The 19,093-nt window shown below is 37.2% G+C and overlaps 1 protein-coding gene across 5 annotated transcripts in view; it reads right to left on the bottom strand.

Annotated features, from left to right (window-relative positions):
- Nav3 (neuron navigator 3) overlaps nucleotides 1–19,093 on the bottom strand; it is an 830,635-nt gene that overhangs the window by 191,462 nt on the left and 620,080 nt on the right. For all 5 annotated transcript variants that reach the window (XM_045151620.1, XM_045151622.1, XM_045151621.1 and 2 more), the window contains one exon: nucleotides 12,472–13,495. In XM_045151620.1, the coding sequence (XP_045007555.1) occupies nucleotides 12,472–13,495 (1,024 nt within the window). The remainder of the gene's footprint in view (nucleotides 1–12,471; nucleotides 13,496–19,093) is intronic.

Below are 19,093 nucleotides of genomic sequence, written 5' to 3'. Positions count from 1 at the left end.
TAGACCAAAAGCATAAAGAACATACTCAATAAAATTACTGAGAAGATGGGCTGGAGAGATGGCTTAGCGGTTAAGCGCTTGCCTGTGAAGCCTAAGGACCCCGGTTCGAGGCTCGGTTCCCCAGGTCCCACGTTAGCCAGATGCACAAGGGGGCACACGCATCTGGAGTTCGTTTGCAGAGGCTGGAAGCCCTGGCACGCCCATTCTCTCTTTCCTCTATCTGTCTTTCTCTCTGTGTCTGTTGCTCTCAAATAAATAAATAAAATATTAAAAAAAAATTACTGAGAAGAACTTTCCCACCCTCTCAAAAGAGAGACTCATCCAGATACAAGATGCTCACAGGGTACCAGACTGGACCAAAAAACAAACTCTCCAAGGCACAACATAACTAAAACTATGAAAAGAAAGAGAGAATGCTAAAATCAGCAAAATAGAAACAACTCATTATACACAATAGTCATCTCATCAAAATTACCTCAGCTTTTTCAATGGAACCCTTGAAATCTGTAAGGGCTTGGAATGGAGTACTTCAAAGTCTAAAAAAATATGGCTTCCAACCAAAACTATTGTACGCAGCAGAAGTATCTCTCAATGGGTGGAGTGAAAAAAACTTTCCATGACAAAAACCAGACCTAGATTGTATGAACTAAAAGTTAAACCTATAGAGAATACTTTAGTGAATATTCCACACAGAAGAGTTGAGCAACCAAATTCAAGAGCCTACAAGGAGAACACAATAACCAAAACTAGAGCAGAAACTGAAACATAAAAAAAGCTCTGAAAAGTACCAAATCCCATAAAGCCTCCAACATGGCAAGGATAAAATTGAAACTCACAGGTATGACTTTGAATATTAATGTTCTTAATTCACCCATCAGAAGACATAAGTTAACAGGGTAGATCAGAAAAATGGACCCTTCTACCTGCTGTCTTCAAGAAACCCACCTCACCACTAAAGACCGGTACCTCATCAGGATGAAAGGATGGAAATGGTCTTCCAAGCAAATGAAAATACTAAGTGGGTGTGGCTATACTACTATCTGACAAAATAGACTTCAGACCAAAAGCATTCAAAAAGGACAACGAATGAAACTTTTTACTCATCAAGGGAATGAACCAACAAGAGGACATCACAATCATAAACCTATATGCACCAAACACAGATGCACCATATTGTATAAAGCAAAACCTACTTCACAACAAATCAGAAACAAATCCCAATATTATCATAGTAGGGGACTTTAACACCCTATAATCATCCATAGACAGATGATCTAAGCAGAAAATAATAGATCTTAACAACATTATAGGTCAATTAGACCTAAAAGATATTTACAGAATATTCTTCCTCAATTCTACAGAATACACATTCTTCTTAGCAACCCATGAAGCATTCTCCAAAAGAGGCTGTATATTAGGTCCTAAAGCATGCCTTTATAAATTCAAGAAAATTGACATAATTTCCTGCATCATATTTGATCACAATCTATTAAATCTCAAAATTAATGAAAGGAGAAACAACAGAATACACACCAGCTCCTGGAGACTAAACAACATGCTATTAAACAATGGATGAGTCATGGAAGAAATCAAAAAGGAAAAGTGTAAAATTTCTAGAACCATAACATACAAAAATTTATGGGACACAATGAAGGCAGTCCCAAGGGAAAAAAATTACAGCACTAAATGTCTTCATAACAAAGACAAAGTGATCTCAAATTAATAACTTACCCATCCATCTAAAGGCATTTAAAAACCAGAATAAGAGTTCCATATGGAACAAAATAATTAGTATTAGACCAGAAATTAATGAATTGGAAACTAAGCAAACAATTTTAAAAAACTGACAAAATGAAGAGCTGGTTCTTTGAAAAAATAAACAGTATTGATAAACCTTTGGCCAATTCGTTCAAATGAAAATAGAAATGTAAAATTAACAAAATTAGAAATGAAAAACAAGAGGTCACAATAGACACCAATGAAATTGGAAGAAACATTACATCATATTTCCAAAATATGTACTCCACAATATTGGATAACCTAGAAGAAATGCATAAATTCCAAAACATATACCACCTAGCAAAACTAAATCCAGAGCAGATCTATCTCCTAAACAAACTTATTACATCCATTGAGATTGAAAATATAATCAAAAACCTCCCCAAAAGGAAAAGCCCAGGACCTGATGGATTCTCAGCCAAATTCTACCAAACATTCATTGAAAAACTAAAATTACTTTCTCACATAATCCAAGAACAGGGAAGGTTCCCAAGTCCTTCTATGAAGATAGCATCACCCTTATGCCAAAACAAGACAGAAATGTAAAAAGAGGAAAGAAAGAAAAAATTATCTATATACCTATATTCCCAATGAATTTATATGCAAAAATCCTGAACAAAATCCTGGCAAACTGAATTCAACAATGCATCAAAAGCATTACCCAGCTTAATCAATCAAACAGGCTTCATCCCTGTAATGTTTCAACATATGCAAATAGATTTAGGTCATACACCACATAAATAAACTCAAACACAGAAACCACATGATCATTTGATAATAAAACATCACTTCACGATCGAAATGCTGGAAACACTAGGCATGGAAGGTTTATATATCTACATTACAAATGATATATACAAAGAACCGAAATATCAATTCATACTTAATAGGGAAAGACTCAAAGAGTTCCAATTAAGATTAGGAAAAAGACAGGGGTGTCCACTCTCACCACTGCTCTTAACATAGTACTAGAAGTCCTAGACCAAGCAATAATAGAAGAGAAAGATATAAAAGGGGGATACAAAATGGAAAGAAAGAAGTAAAACTAGCCCTATTGAGGATGACATGATCCTATATATAAGTGACCCAAAAGACTACTGGAAAATTTGTAAATTTGTAAAGGTGATAAATTTCTTTACAAAGTAGCAGGATATAAAATCAACTCTAAAAAATCAGTAGTCTTCCTATATGAAAAATACATAGAGAAAGAAATCAATGAGGCTATTACATTTGCAATAGCTACAAAAATACCAAATACCTTGAAATAACACTAGTAAATGCTTAAAAAAAAAAACACTGAAGAAATTTATGAAGATATGAGAAGATGGAAAGACCTCTCATGCTCCTGGATATGTAGAATTAATAGTGTGAAAATGGCAATACTACCGAAAGCAATACATTCACTGTAACGCTAATAAAAAGTCCAGCATCATTCTTCACAGAGAAAGAAAATAATAACCTCAAAGTTCATACAACACTAAAGTAGACTTAAAACACACCCACTACAGCTCAGAGAATTTGATGGAAGAGGAGGCAGAAAGATTATAAGAGCCACGGAGTGGGAGGGAATAACTAGGGGCATTGCCCCTTCTCCAACAATGACTGGCTGCTACTCTCACAAATAATAACCCACAGCTCCAATGGTGAAGGCCAGCAATCCCACTGAGGAGGACCCTCAGTGGGATGGTTGTATGGATGACGAAAATTATATTAGCAACACATGATGTGCCGATACAAAGTTTCTACATAATAAAAAACAAAAGAAAAAAATGCAGAACTTTTCCATATGGAGTGCTCTTACAAAAACTGGGCATTTAAAAAACAAAAAAACCTCTGAAAGTAATATATTGAAGATTGTTACCAAAACAGTAAAGTCTCTGGATGATAAGTGTACAATGTATTTATACCAATTGTTTGAAACATTTTGCAAATTTAAAATTGTTTTCCATCTATATGAAAGTGAACTTTCAAAGAAAAGGCTGCATATAAATCTCTATGCTTACAGAATGCCAACTCACAGCAGTGTTCTACATAGTACTGCCTCTCCTAGCACTATCTCTGCATTCCTTCTTAAAAATACTGCTGTGTGAGGGAATTTAAACTACTCCCCAATGTACAGAAATACATCAAACCTAGCAAAAGACAAGCTGGAAGGCAAGAAGTCAATAAACTTTATTTTCATGCTGATAACCAATTATGGCCAGTTCACATAAAAACACAAGTGCATTGTACTCTGTAATTGTAGCTGCAGGGCTTACAAAGCTTTATCTGCATGATGGTTATAAGTTCTACATTTCAATATTTGTGAACTCACTGTTCCTCCTACTCACTCTACTTGCTCAGCAGATGAGCCAAACTTAAAACTTTGTGGATAAGCACTTTTAAAATGAGTGTCTGGCATTCTGACTTTCAGAATGTAGTACATTCGAATGACAACTTCCCATGTTGCATTTCACAAAAAAAAAAAAAAAAATGAACAAAATATCATCTGGAAATCCATGGTGTTGTTGTATAAACTATACCATCTTTCATCATAAGGAGAATGTTTACAGCCATATTTCCTCATCTAATTTTACAAATAAAAAAGATATAGATGGTACGAACTTACATCCGCACATGTAATTAATGGGTTTCCAAACCATGCTGATGTTTTCCTGTTCTTAAAAACAATTGAGGTTAAAATATAAAGTACCCTCCATAGGCTTGTGTTATTCTTATTGTGTTGTTCCCAGCTTGTGGCATTGTTTGGGAAGTTACGGAATCTTAAGAGGTAGAGCCTTATGAAAAGAATGCTGAAGAGTTTGGAAATTGAGGCTAGAAAAGCACTGCAATGCTATAAGAGCTTAAGGAGTGATTCCGGTGGGAGTTTAGAAGATCAAAATGTGGAGACAAACATGGACAATGGATGCTCAGTTCATAATGTTTCAGAGGGGAAGAAGGACTATATCAAGAACAGGGCTAGAGGCAGTTCATATTATATTGTAGCAAAAATCTGGCTGCATGAACTGAGAGCGTAGCATTGAAGGCATGGCATGGTTGCCACTTACTACTATCATTCAGATGTGAAGTGAAAGATATGAAAAAGAAATGAAAAGTTCAGAGAGCAAAGGTTTAGGAGCAAGTTTAAAGTTCTAGACCAGGAGACTGAACCAAAAAAGCATCTATAATTGATAACAAAATTACCATAATTAAAGAGAAACCTCATTATTTTCTTTTTTCCTCAAGTTTTATTAACATTTTCCATGATTATAAAAATAACCCATGGTAATACCCTCCCTCACCCCCCCCAATTTCCCCTTTGAAATTCCATTCTCCATCTTTTCCCCTTCCCATCTCAATCGGTCTCTCTTTTATTTTGATGTCATGATCTTCTCCTCCTCTTAAGATGGTCTTGTGCAGGTAGTGTCAGGCACTATGAGAAACCTCATTATTTTCAATGGGACAAGAGAAAAAGTGCTCTGAGGGCAACACCTCCACATTGAAAGCCCACAACATCAAAAGCCCCCAAAATAAAAGATTTGGAAAAAGAAATTGGAAGCATGGTTCACATGGTACTACTTCTGTGGGCATTAAGGATGAGAGATTGAGAGGGTTGTGTTATCTTGCGCCATGATTTTAAAGAGCTTCTGAGGCCAGGAAATGTGTGACAGGATTGGATTCCCTGTAAGGAGGTCCTGAAAGACCATTCAGTAAATTGGTAAAGATGAAGCCCAAGTTGCAATTAAGACCCCACCTACAATGAGCTGTTGATCAGAGAAACCTACAAGGTCTCCAAAACAAGACAGGGCTTCTGTCACAGCATTTGCTTACCCATCTGAAGCAAATAGTAAGACCCGGTTGCTGAAGACACTACATGCTTCCAGCAGGGAACACAGGGAGACTTAGCTAGAATCCTGAAGAGAGCCAGACCCCAGACAATAAGCCTGTCTAGTGCTGGAAAGCACATGAGCTCCTGCTACTAGAGGAAAGTGGCCAAGAACAGTGTGTGCAAACAGATGTCTGAGCTACACAAAATGAGATGTGCACACAAGTGCAATAGTGGCACACAGCCTTGGTGGGTAACCATAACTTTCTGATTGGCTAAGAGATCCACACAGCAGAAAGGAACCCATATCTGAAACTGGGAACTGGTTCATAATCCTATGGAGAAAAAAATTAGGCTCTCCAGTATCAAGCTCCCACTAAAATTGGGCTAAAAGAGTGATGGCATCCACCAAATTAACTCTAACTCAATAAAGTTTATCCCATTTAACCTGTGCTGACTTTACTCTCCCTTAGAGAATCTGCTTTTCTTTGTCAGATGTAGTGAGACCTAAGGAGATAAACTACTCCTTTTAATTCACCCAAGCTGAAACCACAGAGAAACTGGGGATGAGCAAGAATGTAGCTTCCATGGTGAGCTTGGCAAGCAGTGCCAAGCTGAAGGAGACAAATACTGAGGACACGCAACACCTAGCAAAGCAGAGGTCCAGAGACTCCTAAACATCACTGAAGTAGACTTAAACGCAACTCAACATGGCTCAGGGAATTTTGGCGGAGTGGGTTCAGAAAGACTGTTAGAGCCATGAATTGGATTATCATGCCCAGAGACACTGCCTCTCCGCAGTAACTGACTGTTGCTCCCACAACACATAACCCACAACCCCACAGGGAAAACCTGCAACTCCACAAAGAAGGGACCCCAGCAGAATGGGGGCAAGGATGAGGGAAACACATGATGCATCCATACTTAGTATGTCTGTACTGAATTGAAAAGAAATGAATAAAAATAAAGTTTAAAAGGGAGAACTCCAAAAAGTAAGGCAACAATCAAAAGTAGCCTTAGGCAGGGCGTGGTGGCATGTGCCTTTAATCCCAGCACTCAAGCGGCAGAGGTAGGAAGATTGTCATGAGTTCAAGGCCACCCTGAAATTACATAGTAAATTCTAGATTAAACTGGACTACAGAGAGACCCTACCTTGAAAACAAAACAAAACAAAAAAAGAGCCTTGCACATGAGGATCATGCTAATCTTTTGGTTTTACCTTGGGCAAATGGGACTTTCAATTCTTGTTTTAACAAAACTACCTTTGAAAGTGAGCATCCAGATAGTTAATCTTGTTCATTCTACTGCTATTTCTCCCACAAAAAGTAAATAATTATGTGCTCATAAGGCAAGGCACAGCAACTTTACTGACCACATCTCACATTTGCGAGCTCATGTTCATGTGTGCACTAATACATGTGCCAGCACAGATACACAGACCTCGTCAATGACATTCATGAATTTCTACCAGAGATAGACTCCATTCCTTCCTCATTTCCCTGGAAAATGGACCTAATTTATGAGCACCTTATCTGTCTTATATTGTCTCTATTATAAATATAGCACTTCACATTTCATTCTCTCAGTCCTGGTTTATAAAATTGCTAACTTCAAACTCAGATGATGACCTACAATTCTCCCTAAATTCAATTAATGCTTCAAGTCCTGCCTCTTATTTTAAGCTTTCTGTGAGGCATTAATTGGATATATATTCATGTTAGATATTGAAAAGAAAATTTCTACATTAATTATGCATGTCACGTACACTTTTATATAGCAATATTTTCATACATTTCATTATATTCTGATGATATTCCCAACAGATTTAGTCCCTAGAGAGGAGAGAACACTTTGTCAGCTTCTGTCTCCCCATTGTAATTTATTTTTAGAGTGAAGGATAGGTACGTAAGAGGACAAATAACAGGTAATTCCTTTGGGCCTAAACGATATCAAGTGATCATTTTACCAATTCCTGAATGCCTCAGTTGGATACTTTAAAATTTAAAAAGATGGAGATATTGGAAATGGAAGTAGGCTAAGTATTAAGAACTTCTTACATAGAATTTCATATTTTCTTTTAGATTCTTGCCCTTCTGATCTTAATAATTTCAGCAAATAAGGGTAACAATAAATTTAAAATTCTTCCTAACTTTGAAAGGATAATTGAGTTCCAAAAACTCTATGTAAAGTACATTGTGCTGGATTAGAAGTTAGATTATATGAAATCCATTAACTGCTAGAATCCAATGTTTGATTTATAGGATTCTAAATATTCAGTTCACAAGAATAGTATTATGAAGCATATATATCAGAGCCCGAGCAAAAATGATTATTAATCTAGCATGACCCACATTGCAATGAGGAAAGGAAGCTAAATCACTGTCAGCATCTAAGTCTTCCCATTGTATTCTCCTTTCTTGATTGCCTTTTAATATCCTACACATGTACCGTTATATGCAGGTTGATTCATTACTTTTAAATATCCAACATAAAGATTCATAGAAATGTTGCTTATGCTGCTTAATAACAATTAACGATTTCCTATTCTAAGTAATTATTTGTTTGAGGAAGATCTCCTTAAGTAACTCAGGGTGGCTGGTTCCACACTTGCAATCCTTCTTCTCTCTCTCCATTTCTCAAGTGCTTGCATTTATAGGTGTGCTCACTATGCCTCACTAATGAATTAGCTCTCATCGAGAGTTTTCAAAATATGCTACACACATGTTCCTAGCCAGAATTTTTCTGGCTATAGCACCTCTCTTTCTATGCACACAGAAAACAGTGATAAGGAAAGGAGAGCATGGCACAGGCTGTTTAAAAGGAAAGTTTGTGTATTCATTCAAATTTGATTTCATGGCAAACTTCTGTAGTATCTTTGCCTTTATAAGATGAGGATGATGATTTATTTCGATTAAATCACTGCTTCACAATCTTGAAAATATGGGGAGTATAGCACTTTCTCATGAATGTGGTCAAATTTAACTTAGAAAATTAACATAAATCTTACAAGTTAGAGACTGTCACTAAGCAATCACTCAACAAATGAGAATGTCATTAAAATCATAACTTATTAGTATACTGTCAAATGATTAACAACTCTTGAAAAGTCTGTCAGGGATTTTTGAAGAAGGATCATTACATGGGATGGAAATGATGAGCATGAAATACACTAGGGTTCCATACTCCCATGGCTGTTACACAAGAATTGCTTTTTTTTTCTTTTTCAATAACTTTTTGAAGTTTTTTTTTTTTTTTTTTTTTTGTCTGAGACAGATGGAGGAGAGAGAGAGAGAGAATGAATATGGGCAAACCAGACCTTTTGCTGCTGCAAACGAACTGCAGACTCCTGTGCCACTTTGTGTATCTGGCTTTACATGAGTACTGGGGGATCAACCCTGGGCCAAGGGCAATTCCTTTAAACTCTGTGCTATCTCCCCAGCCAAGCATCCCACCTTGACTATTCTAAAGCTCAAATATCACTCCTCTGTCTTTAGGGGATTTAAATCCATTTTTCATTTGAAAACATTGTTCCAATGAAATTATCATTGTTGTCTCATATGTTGACTGTTATGTGAAATTTCCTTCTTAGTTTTCTGTTAACTAATTTATATCATGGATAATAGCAAATAATTATTATCATTATCATAAACCAAGTATGTGTGATAAAAACTCTATATAAATTTATTTCTTAAATATTTCAAACAACATATCTTAATCAATGTTTCCACAATTAAAACACAAGTTTGAGGGAAGGCCTTTTAAATTTTTTTATTTATTTATTTGTGAGCGACAGACACAGAGAGAAAGACAGAGAGAGAGAGAGAGAATGGGCGCGCCAGGGATTCCAGCCTCTGCAAACAAACTCCAGACGTGTGCGCCCTTTGTGCATCTGGCTAACGTGGGACCTGGGGAACTGAGCCTCGAACCGGGGTCCTTAGGCTTCACAGGCAAGCGTTTAACCACTAAGCCATCTCTCCAGCCCAAGGGAAGGCCTTTTAATATGTGGCAAGTGCTATTTATATTGTATAAATGCCAACTCATTTTTCAAAACAGTCATCTGAGAAAGCCTCTTATTATTACTATCTCAACTTTAAAGGCTGAAAAATTGAGGTTAAAATCTTTAAGTATATATTACCTGGGACCACAAATCATTGGTGATAAGCAGGATGCCTCTAAGGGCCATTTTCTCAACCAATGAAAGACACTTTTTATGAACAATTGGAAATAGACAGACTCTATACTCTTAGCTACTTGGCTATATAACCTCAGTCTTACAAAATTCATTTTAGGGATGGAAGGATGGCTTAGCAGTTGAAGTATTTGCCTACAAGGCCAAAGTACCTGGGTTCAATTCCCCAGGATCCACATTAGCCAGATGTACAAGGGAGTGCACACAGCTGGAGTTTGTTTGCAGTGGCTAGAGGCCCTGGCATGTTCATTCTCTCTCTCTCTTTCCCTCTTTCTCGCTCAAATAAATAAATTTTTTAAATTTTTATTTTTTTCAAAAATGGGAGCAATCAGAAACTCAAAGAAGATGGAGAACTTTTCATGGTGACATATTATATGCAGTAATTCTTCTAAGCTATGGCTCCTCTTCTTTTTAAGTGGTGAAAGTTACATTTTCACTGTGCTGTATAAACACAAAGGCCTATAATTTTAGGCAACAAGGCTGAAGCCAGAGGACAAAAGATTCAGTAAAATAAAGCCAAGCACAAAAAAAAAAAAAAAAATTAGCAGATTTTCTCTCTTATATGTGGAATCTAAAATACCTGATCTCATAAAAAGTAGAGAGCCAAATATTATCAAGAGGTGACAAAATTATTGGGAAGAAGTTGTATATTTGTGGTTGGTGAATAGACTGAAAATTTTAAGTAGAAATAAGATTAGGAGATATATTGTACAGGAATATTTATTGCAGTTAATAATAACATTGCAATTTAAAAACTACTGAAGGAAGATATGGAGTACTCTCATGACATAAATGATACTGACATGGGCTGGAGAGATGGCTTAGTGGTTAAGGTGTTTACCTGCAAAGCCAAAGGATTCTCCCTAGGACCCATGTAAGCCATATGCACAAGGGGCACATGCTTTTAGAGTTCATTTGCAGTGGCTAGAGGCTCTGGCATGCCCATTCTCTCTCTCTCTCTCTCTCTCTCTCTCTCTGTCTCTGTCTCTCTCACTCTCTCTGTGTGTTTCCATCTCTCTCTCAAATAAATAAATAAAGTATATTAAAAAGAAAAAAAAGAGAAAAATGATACTGATGTGAGGCAAAGCACATGCTAATTAGCTATACTTGACCATTCCACAATATGCTTTAAAACTCACACTGTGTGTGGCAAATATGTACAATTTTGTTGTTCAGTTTAATTTCTTTGAAGAGTGATGATTAGAGAGCGAACTCTCAAATAGATTAATTCAACAGCAGTATTGATTGACCTGAGATGTTAATGCACATTAAGCTGGTTAAATCATAAAACATATATTTGCAGCTGGAAACCCCAACTGGATATGGTATCAAAACCATCAAGCAAAACAATTCCTAGACACTTCCTGAAAGAAGCTGCTAAATCAGTTTTTACTTTGCTATGAAATTCACTTGTATGTTTTAAAATGAATGATGTGTTCACAGAATATATTTCAAATACACAAGTATGCTAAGAATGACCTATTTAAAACTTCATGATTTTTCTTATAACCTTGAAGCATGGACTTTAGTTCTGGAATCTTCACTTCTGACTTGTCACAGAGAGACACTGGATATTCACTTCTCTAAACCAGTTACAAAGATTTTGAATGAACTGTTGCTTATAGAAGTCAGAAGAGAGAGACTAGCTAGAGGTGTCCCAGGTACCAGGGAGCAAATGTAACATCATTCTGTTGAGTATATAAAGCCCTAGAGGGTGAAAATGTAGAAAAATGAACCATTACAGTTATTGACTTAATTTTTAACAGCCATACATTCAATAATTTTAACAAATAAAGTGTGTACTCTTAAAATGCATTAACTATAGCAATTCTTGCTTCCTATTCATAAAATTTCTTTTGTGTCTGGAATCTGACAACCTGCCAAGCAGAGAGAACAAAATAGACATTCTTCTTCCCTTGGTCAGCTCTTTTACTAAGCTGACAGTGAATAAAATTAGTCACATAGCAAGGACTGAGAGACCTCTAACTGCATCAAGGAAATCACTGCTCGTGAGAAGTGGGCTACTTTTATAACTGGGCAGAAGGATGCATTTTTTAGAGTGTTTTAATGAATACAAAGTAGAATATAATATAGAATGGAATATAAACCAATCGTCAGAAGTTGTGTGTGCATGTGAAGACCAGAGGTTGACACCTGGTGTTTTTTTCAAGTGTTCCTTTTATTTTACTGAGGCTAGGCCTCTGTTGATCCCCTAAATAGCCAGTTCTTCTAGTCTTGGTAGCCAACTTGCCCTGGAGACTCTCTGTCTCCCCTCCATCTCACCTGGATTCCAGGCAGGACGCCATGTCCACACCCAGCTTTGACAGGAATGCCCTGTATCTGAACTCTGGTCCTTATGCTTGCATGGACACACACTCTACCAAACTGAGAAATATTTTAGAGGATTGTTAACACTAACAATAATGATAATGATGATGTCATGAAACATGTGAGAAAGTCATGGCATCTGCCTTGCCTTTGATAAAAATTAGAATTTTTTTAAGAAAAGAAATAGGATATTCTTTGAAGACTTCAATTTCTGATAGAATAGAACTTGCTTGAACAGGAAAGTCTTTTTTTTTTTTTTTTTTCCTCCAGAGAATAAGTTTCCATAGTACGTTCTAGGACTAGAGCATTGGTATGAACGTTATTCACGAGTGATCACCTACTTGAACATGGAGCACAGAGGCTGCCTTACCTGTAGATGAATGGAGCCACCGTGGCAGTGTTGGGGTGGTTGTGGTGCTGCTGAGGGAGTTGGACAGCACCATTTCCTGTGCTCTGTCCACTGCTTTGTGCCACCTGCCCAGCACAAGCCCCGGAGAGAGAGGCGTGGCCAGCTTCTCTTCCCTCCTCGGGAGTGGGGCTGGTGCATGTGCTTGCTTTCTCAGTGCTTGCGGGCTTGGGGAAGGACTGGGAAGGACTTCCCTTGGTAGTCCTGAATTTTTCTGACTCTTTACTGGCTGCACTGCTGGGTGAAATGGTTTGCTTTGCTGTTGGCACCTTAGAGCCTGGTTTTGGAATCCCACTGGAGGAGGGAATTAAGCTTTCCTTCTTGGCTGCTGTGGTCTTGCTGCCCTTCGGGATCAAGCTCGCAATCTTAGAGGTCTTTTTGGGGGTTGTCTCTGTCGCCTGATCCTTCTCATCTTTGCCTGGCTTGTCAGTGAACACTTTAGTTTTATCCCTGGTTTTTTCTTCCTTTTCTTTCGGCTGCAACAAAGACTTTTTATTGCTGAGATTTTTGCTTCCGGCTTTTGGCGGGGCTAATTTGGGTGACACTTTGGGACTGCTGTTTGTCGAGCCACCACTATTCAGACCACTGTTAAAACCTTCCATTTCGCCAGACTCGGAAAAGGCGTCGTCATCCTTTCCCACATCACAGGGTCCTGAACTTGGTGACTGTGGGGGGCGTAACGCAGTCCTAGAGTTAACCAGCTTGAATTTTTCAAGCATGGATTTCTGTCCTGAGGGGGCACTCTTGACTCCTTCTGAGACGGGAGGCTTCAGTCTGTCTGAAGATGGAGTGGGGGAGGTGGCTGGGCTGGGCTGCTTTACCGTCAGCATGGTAGAGGTGGCACTGTGCTTGACATTCATGGACTTGCTGCGCCAAGGCTTGCTGGCACTGGGCGAAGGGATGGCAGAGGCAGGGGGCTGCCCAGCACTGCTGGGGGGCTGCATGTTTCCGTTTATACCTGAAGGTGGTTGAGGTCCTTTGGAGGAATCTGGACATTTAACAAATAATAATAAAAGGTCTATTAGTATTGATCATTTACATCACATGTTAAAGATTTAACTACTGACACATAGCTAGCCTCTGAACTGAAAAGTGACAAACTATGTGACATTAATCCCATGTGTGGCTTTTTTAAAAACATATATCAAAATTACAGAATGTTTGAAAGTTACTCATTTCAGGCTACAATCACTCTTATCAAATAAACTTCCTTCGACATAAATATTTACAGAACAAAATAGTATCCTTCCCCTAAGAAATTCTCTCTCTCTCTCTTTTTTTTAACAACTATAGCTATAACCCATACTAGTAAGTGAACATTTGACATATCCTTATAAAAATATGTATAACCAGTACTGAAAAGCTGCTTTTAGGTCCAAATAAATTATCTAACTTTTATCTGGATGCTTTTATCTGGATGCTTATGAATAATTACATAGCCTTTTTGATAATTTTATTTTTACATAAGTAATCATTGAAGTTATACTTCTGGGGGTAAGGGTGGTATTAGGGAGAGTATCCAGAGTCTTGTAATCACTAGGCAATTTCTGCCACTATATATCCCGAGCCCTGATGTCATAATTCTTTAAGACAGATAATTTAACCAATTCCTTTGTGTTTCTATTTGCACTTATAATAATCCTAAAAGGCATATATTAACACTATCTTCATTTCACAAATGTCAAAACCATGGCCAAGGGGAATTAAATAACTCTTTTAAGGTCACTCCACATGGATTTGACTGATTTCAGAGACTGCTCTTCACCATTCTGTATATAACCATCTGAACACACTTTATATCCAAACAGAATAATAAGACATGATGTGAGAGCTACAGAAAATCTCTTTGTGTGGCAGTTTGAATGCAGTGTCCCCTAGCTTCTTTAATGTGTGGTTAAGCGTCATACTTGATCCTCATTTGGTGGCAGTTTAGAATAAGGTAGAGCCTTGGGGGAGGTGTGTCACTCAGGAATGAACCTGGACTTTATTAGCTCAGCCCCAGGCCCTGTACTGAAACTACTGCCACCCAAATAAGTGACTGCTTCCCATTCTTTGTGCTTTTTGCTGCCCTTTTGAAAATTCCACCTAAAACCATGAAAACAAAATAAACCCTTTCCTCCTGTAAACTGCTTTGGTTGGGTATTTTGTCCCAGCAACCAGAAGGCAACCATCTCATCTGGTCTTATGACAACTTTACAAAGTACTACTACTTGCATGCATTTAACTCAGAAGTAATATTAGAATGTGATGTTTAACATATCTGTTTAGATGCTGATTTATTTCTGATAATATCTCATAGTATCAACTGAGTAAATATTGATAAATAAATGTAAATGTTTGAGATAAGGTAATCAATGGGGATATTTTATAAATAATATTCTTTTTGAAATGTTTACAAATTGGACCTCATCTTTTTGTTGTTGTTGTTATTTATTTTGTGTGTTCTTTTTTGGAGGCAGGGTCTCACACGAGTTCAGGCTCACCTGAAACTCATTCCATAGCTCAGGCTGACCTGGATCCTGGAACTTAAAAGATCCTTCTACTTCAGTCTCCCAAGTTTTGGGATTAAAGACGTGAGTCATCAAACCCAGTTAGACTTCAAATTTTATTATATATCCCTAAGCATATAAATATAATGCTTTCATCTTTTAATGTTTTCCTCAAAGAAGTCTACACACATAATAAACAATATATAAAGAAGCAAGGGTGAAAAACTCTTGTCTTATTCAGAGGAGGAAGCTGGCATATATAAGAGGAAATAATAATTAACTTTAAGTTCAAGAACCATATTAAATAGAGGTGGAATGGGTGGACATCTTTGTCCTTTTTACCAAACATTACTGAAAATATTTCAATTTTTCTCCATTTGGCCTGATGTTGGCTATAGGTTTCCATATATAGTCTGTGTCATATTAAAATATGTTGCTTCCATCCTTAGGCTCTCCAGGGTTTTCTCATGAAGAGATGTTGGATTTTGTCAAAGGTCTGTCCTGTATTTATTGAGATTTTCATCTGATCGGTCATTGAGTCTATACATGCCTTACATTTATTGATTTACATATGTTGAACCATTTCTCCCACTGTGGAATAAAGCCACATGATCAAAGTGAATGGCATTTTTTCTATGTTCTTCCATTTGTTTTGCAACTATCTCATTTGGGAATTTTTAAAAATATATTTCATTTATTTATTTGAGAGAGAGAAAGAGAGAGAGAGAGAGAGAGAGAATGGACATGCTAGGGCATCCAGCCACTGCAAATGAACCCCAGCTGCATGTACCCTCTTGTGCATCTGGCTTACATGGGTCCTGGAGAATTGAACCAGATCCTTTGGCTTTGCAGACAAGTGCTAAACCATCTCTCCAGCCCTCACTGAGAATTTTTTTTTAGGCTAGCCAGGGATATTGGTTTATAGATTTCTTTATTGTTGTGCCTCTAGTTAGTTTTCCTATTACTGTAATGATAGCTTCATAGAAGGAGTCATGGTGCATTACTTTCTTTTACATTATTTGAAATAATATGAGAAACACTGGTTTTAGTTCTTTAGAGAGATAGCAGAGTTCTTCCATAAATCCTTCTCAGACACAGATTTATTTTGTCTAGGAGATATTTTTAAAGTTTATTTTGAGAGAAAGAGAGAGGAAGACTGGTTGGACCAGGGCCATCAGCTGCTATAAACAAACTCTAAATGCATGCACCCCCTTGTGCACATATGCGACATTGCACACTTGTATCACTGCATCTGGCTATGTGGAATCTGGAGATTCAAACATGAGTTCTTATGCTTCATAGGCATGTGCCTTATCAGCTAACAAATCTCTCCAGCCCTGGAAGAATTTTTTAATTACCATTTCAGTCTTGTTACTTGTGTAGATTTGTTTAAGTTCATTATCAAAGCTTAACTTTGGAAGCTGTATGTATCTAGAAATTTCTCCATGCCTTTCAGATATTCAAACTTTGTATAACATGGGTTTTTAAAGCATTATCTTATGATTTTCTTAATTTTATCAGTATCTGTTATAATGTCTGTTTCTTTGCTAATTTTATTGGTCTGCCTTCTCTCTCTTTTTTTTGTTAATTTATTTATTTATTTATTTGAGAGCGACAGACACAGAGAGAAAGACAGATAGAGGGAGAGAGAGAGAATGGGCGCGCCAGGGCTTCCAGCCTCTGCAAACGAACTCCAGACGCGTGCGCCCCCTTGTGCATCTGGCTAACGTGGGACCTGGGGAACCGAGCCTCGAACCGGGGTCCTTAGGCTTCACAGGCAAGCGCTTAACCGCTAAGCCATCTCTCCAGCCCTGCCTTCTCTTTATTTTGGTTAATTTGACTAGAAATTTGCCAATCATATATACCTTTACAAAGAATCAACTCTTTGTTCCATTAATTCTTTTTATTATTTTTTTATTCTTTTGCTTTTGTTTTACTTCACTGTTTCTGTTCTGATCTTAATCATTTCTTTTCATCTAGTAGTTTTTGGTTGGGTTCATTCTTGATTTTTAAGGCTTTCAGAGTCTTTTTTTTAAGGGTCTTCAATTACATCATTAATCTATTTACTTAAGATTACTTTGTCTTTGTAATATAACCACTAATAAATGTTCTTAAAAAGATGGCCTTCATTGTGTCCCATAGTTTTTGGTACTGTAAAGAAAATGATTCAACAATAGAGTTTTTTTTTTTTAATTTCTTTCTTAAACTCTTCAATAGACCGTCCATCATTCAATAGTCATTATTTAGTCTTTATGAGTTTATTTATTTTCTATAGCTTTTCTTGTTGATTTCAAGCTTTCTTGCATTATGGTCATGTTGAATACAAGGGGTAATTTCAATTTTCTTGTGCTGGCTGAGATGTTCTTTGCATGCTAAATTGTGAATTATTTTAAAAAAAGTTCTATAGACCACTGAGAAATGTGCATTCTGCAGTATTTTGATATAATATTCTATTTGATATAGTTTATCAACAGCACTATTTAACTCCATTGCTTCTGCTTATTTTTCTCTCTCTACTTATATTTTCATCCAGATGACCAATGTGTAAATGTGGGGTATTGAAGCCACCCACTACTACTAAGTTTTGGTTTTATCACTAAGCTTTCATGAGGATAAGAAGAAAGGTTGGAAAAGAACCACTGAGGATGCTTTAAAGTAACTGTGGAACAAGAAAAGAAAAGACAGGGTGTTGTTTCCTTAGAAAGGTAAACACAGGTTGAGGATATTAACTATACAGCCACTATACAAGTTGAAGTACAAAAGAAGAATTTCAACATTATTATAACCCAAAATGAGACATGTGGGACTCCGGATTATGACATCCACATCCAACACACAGTGATGATCATAGCAACAGCTGTAAAACTGTTCTCAGGTGAGTGCTCATGTATAAGGCACTTCTCTATGCTCAGCTCTAAATTTATCCCCAGCCTGTATCTACACAGCAGCAATGAACTGCTGCAAGTTTCATTAAAAGGACAAATCACAAGTCCTTGAGCAAGAGGAAGACACTGGAATGAAAATGACTCTCTGGATTCTTCACAATCAAGGTCCTTCATCAACTATAGCAGCTAAAAAAGAAGCATCTGTGGCTTCTACAGAGTGGGTACAGTGGGAAGCTGAGGCTCTGCCACTTAACATATTCAAGAATAAGCATCATGGGCCCAAAATATGTTTTTGAGGGTTCATGACTATGTGTCTTGGTATGGGGAAAGGAACAGATGCCTTATGTATAAAGTTAAAGGCATTCCTAAAATGCATTTACATCTTACATTTTCCATAACCTAGGTCTCCTTATAGCTCTGCCTGTAATCTATAATTCCTAGATATAAATTTTCTTTCATTTCTTCTCTTCCTTCCTCTGCTCTTTAATCCTCATATCCTCCATCACCATCTCAGCTCCACCATAACTAAATAATAGGTTCCATCACCTACTGCTTTGTGAGCTTGTTAATGTATAGTACTTCAATGAAACATAAAAAATCTATAATATACCTAGGATTCCTGTTTTTATAAATGACAAAATGGAAGCTTTATAAAATGTAACCTGTACCCAAAGTAAAACTTAGAACAAAATCAAAATTGAAACTTTTATTTATCTGACTACCTATTTTCTGGGTTTTTAAAGAAATATTTTTTTACTTATTTGAAAGAGAAAAAAAAATTAGGGGTGGGGGGAGAGAGTGAGAATGAATGAGTGCACCAGAGCCTCTAGGCACTGCAAACGAACTCCAGATGCATGTACCACCTCATGCATCTGGCTTTGTGTGGGTAGTGGGGAATCAATCTTGGGTACTTAGGCCTTACAGGCAACCACCTTAACCGTTGAGCATCTCTCCAGCCCCTAGTTTCAGGCTTTAATTACCTCTTGTTTTTTATAAGTTTACTCCATATTTAGAAAATCTGCCCACATGGCTTTCCAGGAAGCAGTGTGTTGGTGACAATAGTGATATTAATTAACTCCTTGAACCGTATTTTCATTCTTTCTCAATGAGCAGAATCTGCTGACAAATACATCACACAACAGACCCTCTACCCAGCACACTGTTTTCTTTGGCAACCTAATTGCAGTCATTCCTCATAATCATTCTCATAAT

The sequence above is a fragment of the Jaculus jaculus genome, chromosome 6 (assembly GCF_020740685.1).
Source record: "Jaculus jaculus isolate mJacJac1 chromosome 6, mJacJac1.mat.Y.cur, whole genome shotgun sequence".
Taxonomy (NCBI): domain Eukaryota; kingdom Metazoa; phylum Chordata; class Mammalia; order Rodentia; family Dipodidae; genus Jaculus; species Jaculus jaculus.
Note: the sequence above shows the minus strand (reverse complement) of the source record. Positions and strands in the feature narration are given on the sequence as shown.